Here is a 15,119-nt window from a genome sequence, read left to right on the forward strand (position 1 = left end):
AAATGTAATCCAGCTGGCACAATACACCTAATCTCAGCGGCGCATAGTTCAGTTTGACAGTGTGAAACCCGGGGTGTTAGTGAACGCAGCACCGATACGTTTCCCAGCTGCCACACGAAATCCTTGAATCTCCATCAACTGGGGAGTGGACGCGCCCGCCCATCGAGTCTGACCTTCAAGATCAAGATCGAAAACAAAGACGATTGTGTTCATTTCAAACAAACCGGAGGCACCAGAAAAACACAGTTTATAAACCAGTTATGAGCTGTAACTAATGGTTTATTAAAGGTTAATAAACGACTGTGAGGAATCCGCCATCAGTGCAACACTTGGATCGTCTTTTTAGGTTTTTAATTCATCACGTTTTCACACATTTAGACTGTTTTAATGCACTTTGTTCTAGTTTGGGAAAGAAACAACGGAAAAAAAAACATTAGTTCGACTGCAAATGATCTAAAATTCAGTACGAGAGTCTTAGCATCGACTTCCTGTCACCTTGAGGAACGATTTTAAATCATTTTAAGTGTTTTTAAAGCACAAAATCGTCCAGCGACCTCTGATTCTTTCAAATTGTTTATTGACCAAACTGTCACTCAGGTCCTTAAACGCATCACTTGTTAGAAGAGCTACAAGTAAAGAGCAAAAACTGAAGCTCTTAAACGCACCACCACTACACTAACTGATGATAATGTTTTTACGAAGCAGCTCAGTAATTCAACCTCCATTGATTTTCTAATGTTTTATATTCTGTTATTGCACTTTTTGCCTCCACATACTTTATTTGAATCTGTTTCTGTTTCTTGGATTTAATTATTTCACAGTTCGCTGCTGCTCTATTCCTATTGTTATTTAATTCTTCCAATTATTATTGTCTCCTCATGTAAAACACTTTGAGCTGCATTTAATTTAATGAAACGTGCTATTTAAATAAAGTGAATCATGATTATCATTATATTATTACTGAATCATCTCTTAAAGACTGCCTGGTCATTAAACTTCTAGAGACGTTTATATTTGTTGTTTCACCTCCATCATGAATGTCGGCGACAAACACAGAAACTGGAGGTGTAATGATGATGTAATCGATTGATTAGTTGATTAAAGGGATAGTTCAACATTTTGGCAAATTCTTCTCTCACCATAATCCCTATAGTCATAGCAGTAGGTTCGTTACCTTTAATTGTCGGTGCAAGCTGTTTATAGAACGGCGGAGCAGAGCCGTGAGCTGCTCAGAGCTACGCTACGGAGGCTCATGGGATTTCTTGGTTTCTCTCATCAAACTCATCAAATACACAATCCAACATCTCCACAACGCTCTGGTGGACAAGTTGTGACCTGCACATTCACCACGCTATGAGATAATAACACAACGTTACCACACAGAGTTGTTTTAGAGGGAAATTCATGCAAAACAGCTGATGCACGTTGCCTTCAGGGACAGTTTTTCATCAAGCAGTCTCTGTATTTCCCTCTGAAACAACTCTGTCTGGTAACGTTGTGTTATTATCTCATAGCGTGGTGAATGTGCAGCTCACAACTTGTCCACCAGAGCGTTTTGGAGTTGTTGGATTGTGTATTTGATGAGTTTGATGAGGGAAACCAAAGAAATCCCATAATGAGCCTCCGTATAGCGTAGCTCTGAGCAGCTCACGGCTCTGCTCCGCCGTTCTAAAAATAGCTTGCACCGACAATTAAAGGTAACGAACCTACTGCTATGACTATAGGGATTATGGCAATGGGCCAATTTGCCAAAATGTTGAACTATCCCTTTAAAATGTCAGCAGCTGTTTAGGAAACAGAGAAGTTTCCAGCTTCTCAGCAATTTTTTTTTCCTGTTTTTCTTCACTTTTAGTGATTAATGAACAACCTGCTCTACCGCCAGCACTTGAACGCACCGGCCTCTTCCATCTGAAACAGGTCTGATGTTGAGGCGATGGTCCGACCGCCTGGGAATCGAACCGGTGACAGGCAGCAGCAGCAGCAGCCCCCACCCTCCACCCCTCGCCGTCCCCCCCGTCCACACACTCCTCCAGTCACAGTGACATCCCACCACACCACCAAGCCGCAGACACGACCGTAATTGGTGCAGGTATACACGACGAGTCCGACGAGCCGTCTTCTCCCGCTGCCATGACAACCGCCTCCAGCTCGCACACTTCAGAAACACAGCAGCTCATTACTCACCTCCCATTCCTCCAAAAACCAACCCTCCCTCCCCTCCCCTCCCCTCCCTTTTCCTCCTGTAACCATCACTGACTCCCTCTTTAAATTCCTTGGCAGCGACATCAGCAGAACAGCCGAGTGGAACCTGAACACTGACCGCAGACGACAGCAGCTCGAAAAACTCAACGTGAAACAAACTCCGCAGAGAGAGAGAGACTCAGCTCATCTATAACTCTGACACATGGAAAACTGCCCCCTAACTCCCTCCCTTCTCCAGTCAACAGCTCAAACACAAAACCACAAACACACAATTAGTAATAGATAGTCCACCCAAAATTGAAATTGAGTTACAGGGGGTCTCGGCGTAGCAGTGCATCATGTCCATATAACGGTTGCAAATGGATACCAACTGTCTTCGTAACAAAAAGACACACCAAAAAACATCCAAATACCTCCATGCTGCTCGTATGTAATGTCCGTCTTGTATTGAAGCCCCGAAATGCGAAATTGTCCCGAAAAAAATTGAATAAGTCTATATTTCAAGCTTGTTTGTAGCGGAAGCTCCTCTTCCCAGTTCGTCCAAATTTGACGAACCGGGAAGAGGAGCTTCGAGAAGCTTCGGCTACAAAACAAGCTTGAAATATAGACTTATTTTATTTATGTCCATATGACGGTTTCAAATGGATACCAACTGTCTTCGTAACAAAAAGACACACCAAAAAACATCCAATTTTTTTGTTTTGTAGCGAAGCTCCTCTTTCCGGTTCGTCAAATTTGGACGAACCGGGAAGAGGAGCTTCGAGAAGCTTCCGCTACAAAACAAGCTTGAAATATAGACTTATTTAATCTTTTTCGGGACAATTTTGCATTTCGGGGCTTCAATACAAGACGGACATTACATACGAGCAGCATGGAGGTATTTGGATGTTTTTTGGTGTGTCTTTTTGTTACGAAGACAGTGGGTTATCCATTTGCAACCGTCATATGGACATGCACTGCTACGCCGAGACCCCCTGTAACTCAGAGAAGCCACGGAGGACTCTGAAACTTCTCCCAGCCCTTAGTCCACATGAGGGGGAGGAGATAATGAGAAAATTCAAAGAGAAATTTAAATTTTGGGTGAACTATCCCTTTAATCTACAGGTCCAAAACCACCAGAACATCCCACCACCGACCGACCGACTGAAGCCTCGACACCGAACTCTGCTGAATTCTTCTTTTTAAAAGCGGTGAAAACGTCTCAGAAACGTGTGATTATTTAAATTACGTTAACAGAAATGATATAGTTTTTCAGTAGAGTGGCAGCTTCATAATCCATCCCAGAGCACAGAGAGAGCAGAGAGAGAGAGGATGGACGGCTGCGGGACAAGGATCCATTTATAATCTGCTTATTAACATTTACAGCTGCAGACGATGAGTCAGTGATTTACTGACATTTCTAAAGTGCCGTAACTCTGACATTTACAACCCGCGGACCTGACGACTTATTAGGAAACGTATAATAATGTGATATTATCGCTGGATGTCATGTACGCCGGCCATGTTAACGTTAGATTTAGTCTCTCTGCAGCTGGACACACCAACCTGCCTCAGATTAAAGGGATAGTTCACCCAAAATTCAAATTTCATGTCGATTAAGGGCTGGGAGAAGTTTCAGAGTCCTCCGTGGCTTCTCTGAGTTACAGGGGGGGGGCTCGGCGCAGCAGTATTTGTCCATATAATGGTTGTGAATGGGCTCACTTTTCTTCGTCCAAAAAGACACACCAAAAAACATCCAAATACCTCCATGCTGCTCGTCTGTAATGTCCCTCTTGTATTGAAGCCCAAACATGAGAAATTGTTAAGAAAAAAATTAAGTAAGTCTATATTTTAAGCTTGTTTGTAGCGGAAGCTCCCAGTGTCTCAGTTCACTGCTCTTCCTGTGTCGACCGGCAGAACAATTTCTCATGTCAGGGCTTCAATACAAGACGGACATCACATACGAGCAGCATGGAGGTATTTGGATGTTTTTTGGTGTGTCTTTTTGGACGAAGAAAAGTGAGCTCCATTCACAACCATTATATGGACAAATACTGCTGCACGGACCCCCCTGTAACTCAGAGAAGAAACGGAGGACTCTGAAAATTAGTCGACATGAGGGTGAGTAGATAATGAGTGAAATTTGAATTTTGGGTGAACTATCCCTTTAAATCAGTGATTGAACCGTAGCTGTATCTGCAGCTGTCAGTGTCAATAATCGCCTTATCAATGGGTTTTGCCAGTTGTGAAAGTTGTGCCAGTGAAAGAGTTCTTTCACAATCTGGCAACCCAGTGTTGTTCTTATTAATAACTGATTTATGAAGCAGAGTTAATTCTTTACGAGCCATTAAATAGAGTGTATAAATGTGTATAAATGTGTGTAAATGGTTCAGATGTGTGATCTTTCAGGGGGGCAGCAGGAGGCAGCCAGTTTAGCTTAGCTTAGCATAAAGACTGTAAGCAGGTGGAGACCGTTAGCCGGACAACAATGCTGCGTTCGGGACAACTCGGAACTTGGATTTTTTTCGACCTCTGACTTGAAAAAATGCACTTGAACCTAACGCCGCCTCATGTCGGAGCTCCCACTCGGGAAAGTCTACCCCGGTTTTTCAGAGAATCAGTTTGCAGACGTCATAAAACAATCTGCACCCACGCAAAACCACGTCAATGGTAAAACAACAATTAAAATGCATTTTTTATTTATGCCAAAAAAAAAAAAAAACACATTATGAAATATCCAGTATTTACTTTACGGTTACGGATTACGGAAATTGGAGTTTTCAATTGGGAGCTTCAGATTTCCGAGGTGTCTCGAACGCAGCATGAGCTCCCTGTAAAACTACATTTAGTCTAGTTCAGTCATTCCCAACCTGTGGGTTGCAAATCATTTTCAAATTAGTATGATTTTTGTGGAAAATAAATAAATGAATTATGTTTTAGATGTTCAAACAAAATTATTTTAAAAAGATATCAAAAATGTTGGGTCACCCTTTAATTTACAGGTTGTTAATTATGTGATAATGTCAAATAGCCAAGAAATAACAATTAATTGCATAGTAATGTCAAGAAATAGCCTAGAAATAATTATCAATTTCATAATAGTGTCATGTTTTTCATAAAGGCAAAAGATTACACATGCTTTTCATGCTTTGAATTTTTTGTGAAAGGCCAGAATTTTTCTCCACTAAGTCCTTGCATTTGATCTACGCAATCAATTGTTATTTCTTGGCTACATTTCTCAACATTACTATGAAATTGACCGTAATTTGTGACGTGTGTGTGTGTACGTACACCAGCCGATGCAGATGAACATCCACTTGCGCAGCTTGTCGGTGGAGTAGGTGAGGACGATGGCGGTGTGGAGGTAGCAGCCCTCGCCGAACATCCAGAAGAAGTTGGTGGAGTGGAAATAGTTGAAGGAGGCGGTGACGAGGCGACACCACACCTGCAAAAAAACAGAATTAATAATTAACTTCATAGTTGCTGCTTTTGTTGTGTTTTTATGCTTATTTTTTCTTTTTTTAAAACAGTTTTGTTGCTTCCTCTTCTTCTTTTAATCATCTCAGGGCTGCAAAGTTTAGTTTGTTTTGGTCGAAATATGCAATAAAAACAATGTAAAACCGTCAGATTAAATTAAAATCTGTGATCCCCAACCTCCTCCTGGATCAAATACAAGAGTAAAATAATATTTTCTGCACATTTACTGCGTTTGATATTAAACGCAGGGCCTCTACTTGCACCAGAGAACGTTTATGTTGATGTATTGAGGCTGAAACTCGAGCACAGGGGGTCTGAGTTCTTCTTCCAGCGCTGGGAAAAAAAAAAAACTGGATAAACGAGTTGTGAGTTTAGTTTTTTCTTTTTTTTTGTGGCTCGTTGTCAAACCAAAATCTCACTGAAACACTTTCTTACACTTGTGCTGCTTTAATCTGACACCTGCCTGTCGCTGATGAAGCTCGACGCCAGCGGAGCAGCTCGGTGCAACACAACCTCCCAGGAAGCGTTGAGACGTGAGCAGGTGGTGAGTCAGATAAAAAAAAAAAAAAAAACACAACTTATTTCATCTCAGAGTGATAAGTTTCACCGAACCAGCTGCTCGTATCAGCAGGAGGAACCAGACTCACCGCTTTTATCAATCAATTTCTATTTTTAGCTCTAGGACGACATTTAAAAGTTTAATTTGGGTGATTATACGGTATGGAGCTGGAGCATCCTAGTTACCACAGTAACACAGACTCAGACTTTAACTCATTTGGATAATTATTTAGTCTTTGCAATTTATTATTATGCTTGAACTCTGTGAAACTGAAAAATATCTTCTAATATTTATAGATAAGATAACATAAAGTGATCGGGAGATTATTTAATAATGGAAATATTTGATATTTGAGGTATTGATAATAACAATCTGCTGCTCTCACGGTCCTCGACTTGACAGTAAAGATGGATCATACCAACAGGGTTTAACTTTAAAACCAGATTAAATCTTGGTTTAAATTGAGTTTCTGTTGCACTAAAATAAAAAATCAATAATCCTGGATTGACTCACTTAAATCCTAATTTTACTAAACTCTTCAATCCAGCCTTCGAAATTTAGCCTGGATCTAAGATTAAAGGGATAGTTCAACATTTTGGCAAGTTGGCCCATTGCCCATAATCCCTATAGTCATAGCAGTAGGTTCGTTACCTTTAATTGTCGGTGCAAGCTATTTTTAGAACGGCGGAGCAGAGCCGTGAGCTGCTCAGAGCTACGGTACAGAGGCTCATTATGGGATTTCTTGGTTTCCCTCATCAAACTCATCAAATACACAATCCAACAACTCCACAACGCTCTGGTGGACAAGTTGTGAGCTGCACATTCACCACACTATGAGATAATAACACAACGTTACCACACAGAGTTGTTTTAGAGGGAAATTCATGAAAAACCGCTGATGGTCGTTGCCTTCAGGGACAGTTTTTCATCAACAGTCTCTGTATTTACCTCTAAAACAACTCTGTGTGGTAACGTTGTGTTATTATCTCATAGCGTGGTGAATGTGCAGCTCACAACTTGTCCACCAGAGCGTTGTGGAGTTGTTGGATTGTGTATTTGATGAGTTTGATGAGGGAAACCAAGAAATCCCATAATGAGCCTCCGTAGCGTAGCTCTGAGCAGCTCACGGCTCTGCTCCGCCGTTCTAAAAATAGCTTGCACCGACAATTAAAGGTAACGAACCTACTGCTATGACTATAGGGATTATGGCAATGGGCCAATTTGCACAAAATGTTGAACTATCCCTTTAAATATGATCATAGTTTAACAATCAAAAAATGCAGCTATTCCCCAACTGGAGGTTAAAGTTAAACCTAGATTACAGTTTAAACTTGAGTTGTAAGTGGAAAAACAGATCTGGTTTAAATTTAATTTGGTACAATAGAATCTCAACTTAATCCATTCCGACGGCCCGCCGGCGGGCCCGCGGGGGGGTTTTAATCAGGGAGGTGTCATAGAGGATGTCACCAGTCACTTGAAATAGTCATGCCACATATCGTTGGAAAGCTAAAACTCTTGTGATTAAAGATATGCCGACCATTCCTAAATATAATCATCACAGCAACACTCGAATCAGACTATAAACATGCTAACAAAGTTCGTAAAAAGCCGATATAACTCACGATTTGTGTCAGGGCAGGCTCAGGATCACAGGGTTTCCCCACAAACTTGGTGTCGTTACATTCAGAAAAGTCCAGTAAATCCAATCCAGTAAAGTATTTAGTCCAAAACACACGGTTGTACCGGTAGATAACCTCATCCCGCTGCTGCATCTTATACCATTGTATATCCAGTAAATCCGTTTATTTCTCCTCATAAGTCCGGCGTTTACATGAAAACAATGGCTGTGTTCGAAACCGCATACTTCTCCTACTACTCGTACTACTCATACTAACGATTTGAGTATGCAGTATGTTCACACTGCGCAGTATGCGATTTGCAGTAGGCGAGAAGTTCCCGGATGCATACTAGATTCGGCCGAAATGTTGAGTATACATCATGAGGTCACTACTCATACTCAAACTACCCAAGATGCAACGCAACGTGACGTCAAGGACCGCCTCTTCCTTGCCGCGAAAAAAAAAAAAAAAAAAAAAACGGAGAAGGAGGAGCCGAGCGGACGAGAGGAAAAAGGAGGGGCAGCAATACAAATGTGAGCAAGCTAGCCACAGTGGGGACAGGTTCACTTCCTGTTTATAAAGTAAGAGCACTGACGTCATTGTAACGGCTTTCTTTATGGTCAATTGCAACGGGTGCTTTATTTTGACACAGAAACCGGAAGTACAGTGCTCACTACGGCTGGTTTTACTAACGCCAGAGAAGTCCGACTTCGTCCGACTAAAATTGTAAATAGGTGTTATTTTGTCATTTTTTCAACACCATGGGGATACGAAGTAGTACTTTCTCGCCTGAAAATGTTTCAAATGTTGCTGAAGTTATATATTTACAGAGTTTAGAGCTTAAGTGAAATCAGCTTCAGGGCGGCTGATTTCGGCTCGGGCAGGTGCGAAATGCATTGTGGGTTATCATAGTACGCAGCAGTGTGAACGCTCTGCATACTGTATGATCGATTAGTATGGAGTATGGAGTATGGAAGTATGCAGTATGGAAGTATGTAGTATGGAGTATGTGGTTTCGAACACAGCCAATGTTTATTTCACTTTACAAAATGGCGCTGCCCTCTGACCTTTCGATTGACAGCTCACTCGACCAATCACAAGCTCCCTGTCCCCGGCTGCCGCCCGAATGAGTGGCTGTGTCTCATGAGGAACATCCCCTCCGACAGCGCTGAATGGCTTCAGCCAATAGGAACCGATCCCGATGGAAACTGTAGCATTGAATAGCCAATGAGATTACGAAACGAACGATGTGCTGCATTCACGGTCCCTGGGAAAAGGCAGCACTGCCATTTTCATGCGTAACTTTGCAAAAGCTGCACTTTGGCGCATGTATTGTTTCTCAATGGCAACTTTAGGAAAACGCCTAGATATACACTTAGAAAAACATGTGTAAAATACTCATTTTTAGCAGGATTGTTATCAAATTTGAACTGGGGCCAGGTAAGGCTTCATGCTGTAGTCCCATTGTGTTTTCCAGCAAAAATTCTCAGCCACACTCATCTTCAGGCATCTGATTGCAACAAAAAAATTCAGGCGAGAATAAAAACATTCTAATTCAGTGTGCTCCCACTTAGATATCTCTATGATAGTAGCACTTATAGTGATTATTTCAGTTTGGGGAAAAACTTCAGAGTGATACCTTTCAAAAGAGACCAAGCCCATCCATATTCTCCAAACAGTTCAAGAACAGCATTCAATTTACTTTGGGTACGCCTTGGATAGGCGAATATTACAGAATTTATAGGAGTGGTAAGAGGTTTGGCTTTATTGTCATCTTGTATCTATTTGTAGTCTAATTTTTTGTATCCTTACATAGTCATTTTGTATCTCTGTGATCATTTTGCATCCCTTCATGGTTGTTTTGTGTATCTTTATTGTCATATTACATCTCTCTCAATCCTTTTGTAGAGATTTTATACCTATTTGTGGTCATTTTGCATCCCTTTATTTGTTTTTTGTCACTTTATAGTCATTTAACATGGCTTTATTGTCATCTCGACCTCGACAAGGAAACGCTCACCACGTTGCTCTCGTGAACCTCGGGGCTCATGGTCAGCTGGACGATGAACCAGGTGGCGTTCCTCAGGATGAAGGCGGTGATGAGGTTCCAGTGGATGATGTTCCTCAGGCAGCGGATACTCCTGAAGAAGGAGAGGAAGAGGAAGGAGAAGAAGGAGAAGAAGGAGGGTAAATGTAGAGATTTACAGCAGTTTCCTCTTTTACATCTCTCCTGCTGTTCGTGCAGGACGTTTGGATGATTTCACACTGAGAGAGAAGATGAAAAAATAAACCCTGGATGATGTAAAAAGAAAGCAAACTGTTGTTGGAAGAAGTGTGTGAATTATAAATGTCTGCTGCTTCCTGCTGCGTCGGAGTGTATTTTAAACAAAGACGTTAAACTCACAGCTTCTCTGCCATGAGATCAAGATGAGAGCTTTAAACTAATGTGGGAAAAAAACGGAAAATAAAGAAGATGAACATGAATAATGAAGCTCCGCGACCTCAAACTTACATTTCCCCCTCTCTCTGATATAATACGAAGTAACATCTCATTCCTGCTGTTTGCTCTCTTGTTTGTGTCATGTCCCTTTTTCTTTCTTTTTTCTTTTTTTTAATGCTGTAAATAAATCGACCTGAGGACACAATTAAGAAAAAAAATCCAGCCCATCTGCCTCGGAGCGAGAGAGCGAGGGGGCTCGGAAAAAATATATTAGAAGAGGAAGAAGAAAAGAGGAAGAAGAAGCACGACTGAACGGGCACATCGCCGTGGTGACAGCCTCATTTGTTGTCACCAGCTGATGGCGAGCGCAGGCCTCTTCCTCCTCCTCTTCCTCCTCCTCCTCCTCCTCGCTGTGGATGACGTGTTTTACTCCGTAGTCGTGCATCAACTCCTAATGGGTGTCACTTGGCTAATAGAGGCTTTGTGCTGACTGTGCAAAACGCGCATGAGTGAGAAAATGTTCCAGTTTAGTATCATAATTATTATTTTTGTGTGTTATTTTAGTTTTTTTTTTTTTTTTTTTGGTGTTTTTTGACATTTTTATGAAGCAGGAAGCTCATGAAGGCTCATTAAGGCGACAACAGCTGCATAGAAACGCTGCTAAAAACAGAATTTGTAGTAATTATAATATTACACAGGAGCATGCAGTGCAGCGGCCTCCAGGCGACACACACACACACACACAAACCTACACACTCCTGCTTTATAAATCCTGTTGTCCCATAATAAACAAGCAGCTAATTCCCTCCACGCTCCGTCACGGCCGCGTTAGTGCAGCTTCTCATTTGGCTGCGGAGCCTCGTGTTATTTTATTCTTTATTTCTTTCCATACAGCAGGGCCGTTGCTAGGAATTCTGGGCCCCCTTAAAGAATACTAAAGTGGGCCCCTCCCCCTAACTTTTCTTTTTTTTTTTCTTAGACTACGTATGTATTATCGTTTTTTATTTATTAGCCTTCTTTGTTTTGATGCTAATGCAGCATTACACTGCAAAAACTCAAGTATCTTAGCAAGAATATTTGTCTTATTTCTAGTCAAAATGTCATTTCTAGTCAAAACAAATCTCATTCTACTTAAAATAAGACACATCATATTAAAAGTAGCTTGTTTTTAGACACTTTTTACTTCTTTCAAGCATATTTTCACTTAGATAAAAAAATCTGATAGTGCAGTGGAGCAAGTTTTTCTTCCTTATTACAAGCACAAAAAACTTACTTTCACTGGCAGATTTTTCTATTTAGTGTGAATTTAAGTGAAAATTATCTAAAAACAAGTTAATTTTTAGGTAATGAGTCTTATTTTAAGTTGAAAGAGATTAGTTTTGACTAGAAATGAGACATTTGGACAAGAAATAAGACAAATATTCTTGGAAAGATGTTGAGTTTTTACAGTGTACTATGAGTATCAGTCAGGGTCTTACGCAGAATAAATCAGTCATACAAAGATTAGACTACTGGGGTTTTTTATGGGAGTTATCATCACCTTTCTCCCCTATACAACGGCCCTGCATACAGTCGTATATTCTTCACTACGCTGCAGCCGTGACCTCACTTCCCTCCTCCTCCTCCTCCTCCTCTCTCGCCGGTGGGTCCGGCTCAGCGGTGGCGGCGGCGGTGGTTAATTAGCCGAGCGAGCGCTCCTGCAGACAGGTTTCTGTTGAACCGCCCCCCCGCTGTGCTCACTGTGCTGTTTATCGCTATGTGGGTAATTAGCTCCTCTTTACAACAGTGTATTGTTATTTTTGTGTTGTTTTCTATTTCTATCGGCTGCAAAGCGTTCCTACTGTTTTTAAAAACAAGTCAACATGTTGTACTGTTGATTAAACAGACGTAAGAATCTTTTATTTAACTCTCTGATACTTTTTATTTTCTTTTGAGAAAAGAAAAGTAGAAAAAGTTTTGATTGAATTTTTCTCCTCGTCCATCCTTGAGGGGAAATGTCAGAGTTTCCATTATGTAGATTTGATAGATTTTTCTGCCCATTCATCTTTCTGCTGCTATTTATTTTATATTATGTCAGAGGAAAATATAATGATGTAAAATAGAATCACCTCCTCATGGTGTTGATTGATCATTGGCTACAACATGTTTTGTGAGGTCACACTGACCCCAACCTTTGACCTCTAGCCGCCCAAACTCTACAACTAGTTCACATTTTCACCGTCATGTAGTAAACTATGAACACTATGTTCTTACTTCTGTAGTGCGTGAATGTCTACAGTTAGTGTTACCTCAAATCAAATACTGTTGTTGTGTACTTACTGGGAACTAACTAGGCTTGTCACGATACCAGAATTTCAGTAATGGATAACAATAGTAAATTTCCACGATTCTCGATACTTATTCGATACCACGATAAAAAAAAGAAAGAAGGGAAGCCCATGTGCTTCTACATTCATTAAGCTACTTTATAAAAGCTGCACTGAGCTTCAACAACTTCTCAGGCAGAAACATGAAGTAAGAACAGAGTTAAAATGATAAATATGGCTCAACACAAACAGAAAGTCATGTAGTCAACTGTTGTTCTCATTCATTCACTGCTAAGGCCCCCACGTACTTGGGCTTACTTTACTCCGCAGACGTTTGTGCGTCGAGGCGGACTCAACGCGTACTCGTGTCACACAATAGACTTCTCGGCCTGAAATCTTCACACCGACCTGTTTTAAATGTGACACTGTAGGACGCGTTCAGATAAATGGATCGCTAGTTCAACTGTAGCCGACCCGCGTGTCGCCATCGACTTGGTACCGAAGTATCGGTTCTTGTGACACCCTAGAGCTAACAATCACAACAGTGGCCAACGTCGTGTTTTTGGGATGTTAACACATCTACTGGCATGTTTTGTTTGTAGTTTCAATTAGCGATCAGAAATGCCTTACTTTTTTTCTTGCTTGTATGTTGATTTACATGTTTTAATATTCCGCCATGTAGCCAAGAATGCGGTCATTGAGGGTGGGAAGTGTCCATTGTTGACTGATACCATCCAGGTTCTTTACAGTGCGTTACAGTTACAGTGTTACAGTGTGAACGCACTTACACACTCAAAATAGTTAGTATAAGTATGGAAGTGTTTGAATTGAGACACAGCATAAGTTTGAAGAAATTCCCTTAAGGTGTTAATGAGATGCTGCTTTCACCAAAGTCACTCTGACCTTTGACCTTTGATCACCAAAATCTAATCAGTTCATCGCTGAGTTTGAGACGTCGTGTCCTCAAAGACGTTTGGAGAGAACAACCTGCTTCCTGAGACTCGTCATCTCCTCTCCTGACGCGTGCAGGTGGCAGGTGGGCGGGGTCACGGGTCAGAGGTGTGTGTGTGTGTGTGTGTGTGTGTGTGTGTGTGTGTGTGTGTGTGTGTGTGTGTGTGTGTGTTTGAATATCCGCTGGCAAAGATCCTGTGTTTGCATTTCCCAGGGTCCTCGGCTGCAAAACTCATTCATTAAATTCTTCCTGTTCCTGAGCGAACGTCAGGGTGAAGGAGGTGAAGGAGGAGGAGGAGGAGGAGGAGGAGGAGGAGGAGGAGGAGGAGGAGGAGGAGGAGGAGGAGGTGATGAAGGTGAAACACTTCACTTCCCCTCGTGTGTTTGTGAACTCATCACTTTGATCAAACAGCTCGTGTTTCGCCCCGACGGCAGAAAACGAGACGCGGTCGACAGACGTCAGCAGGTTCAGGTTCAGGTTCAGTGTCTCTGCTCCTACACACACAACTACAACACAACTACAACACAACTACAACTACACAACACAACTACAACACAACACTACACTACACTACACTACACTACACTACACAACAAAACTACAACACAACGCAACTACACAACTGGAACATCTGGACCGGGACTGGACCCATTCACGGTGCCGAGTTCAGACTGTGGATCAGACTCTGGTTTTATAAGTTGTTTGTTTTTTTGAGTGATTTTGCTTTTTTAAAAATTATTTATTCACTCACCTTAAACTTTACACATCATTTCACATCGAGAGGGCAGGGCCGATGTTAAAGTAAGACAGAAAGAAAGAAAGAAAAGAAAAAAAACAAAAGAAAGAAAGTCTGAAAGTCTGAAAGTCTGAAAGAAAGAAAGAAAGAAAGAAAGAAACAACACAAGAAAGACAGAAAGAAAGGAAGAAAGAACGAACAAAAGAAAGAAAGAAAGGAAGTATGAAAGACAGAAAGAAAGGAAGAGAGAAAGAATTAAAGAAAGAAGGAAAGGAGGAAAGAAAGAAAGAAAGAAAGAAAGAAGGAAAGAAAGAAAGAAAGGAAAAGAGAAAGAAACAACGATAGAGAGACAGAAAGAAAGAAAGAAAGAAAGAAAGAAAGAAAGAAGGAAAGGAAGAAAGAAGGAAAGGAGGAAAGAAAGACAGACAGAAAGAAAGAAGGACTGAAAGAATTAAAGAAAGAAAGAAGGACAGGAGGAAAGAAAGAAACAACGAAAGAAGGAAAGAAAAGAAAGGAAGAAAGAAGGAAAGAAAGAAAGAAAGAATGAAAGAAAGAAAGAAGGAAAGGAGGAAAGAAAGAAAAGACAAAAAGAAATAAACAATGAAAGAAAGAAAGAAAGGAAGAAAGAACGAACAAAAGAAAGAAAGAAAGAAAGGAAGTATGAAAGACAGAAACAACGATAGAGAGACAGAAAGAAAGAGAGAAAGAAAGAAAGGAAGAAAGAAGGAAAGGAGGAAAGAAAGGCAGACAGAAAGAAAGAAGGACTGAAAGAATTAAAGGGAGGAAAGAAAGAAAGAAAGAAAGAAAGAAGGAAAGAAAGAAAGAAAGGAAAAGAGAAAGAAACAACGA

General features: G+C 41.0%; 1 protein-coding gene across 1 annotated transcript in view; it reads right to left on the reverse strand.

Annotated features, from left to right (window-relative positions):
- LOC311002866 (corticotropin-releasing factor receptor 1-like) overlaps positions 1–15,119 on the reverse strand; it is a gene marked incomplete at both ends in the record, with an annotated part of 109,922 nt that overhangs the window by 27,778 nt on the left and 67,025 nt on the right. Inside the window, 2 exons of the mRNA XM_083994429.1 lie at positions 5,473–5,626; positions 9,857–9,977. Of these exons, the coding sequence (XP_083850555.1) occupies positions 5,473–5,626; positions 9,857–9,977 (275 nt within the window). The remainder of the gene's footprint in view (positions 1–5,472; positions 5,627–9,856; positions 9,978–15,119) is intronic.

This window comes from Trachurus trachurus, assembly GCF_905171665.1.
Source record: "Trachurus trachurus genome assembly, chromosome: 19".
Lineage (NCBI taxonomy): Eukaryota > Metazoa > Chordata > Actinopteri > Carangiformes > Carangidae > Trachurus > Trachurus trachurus.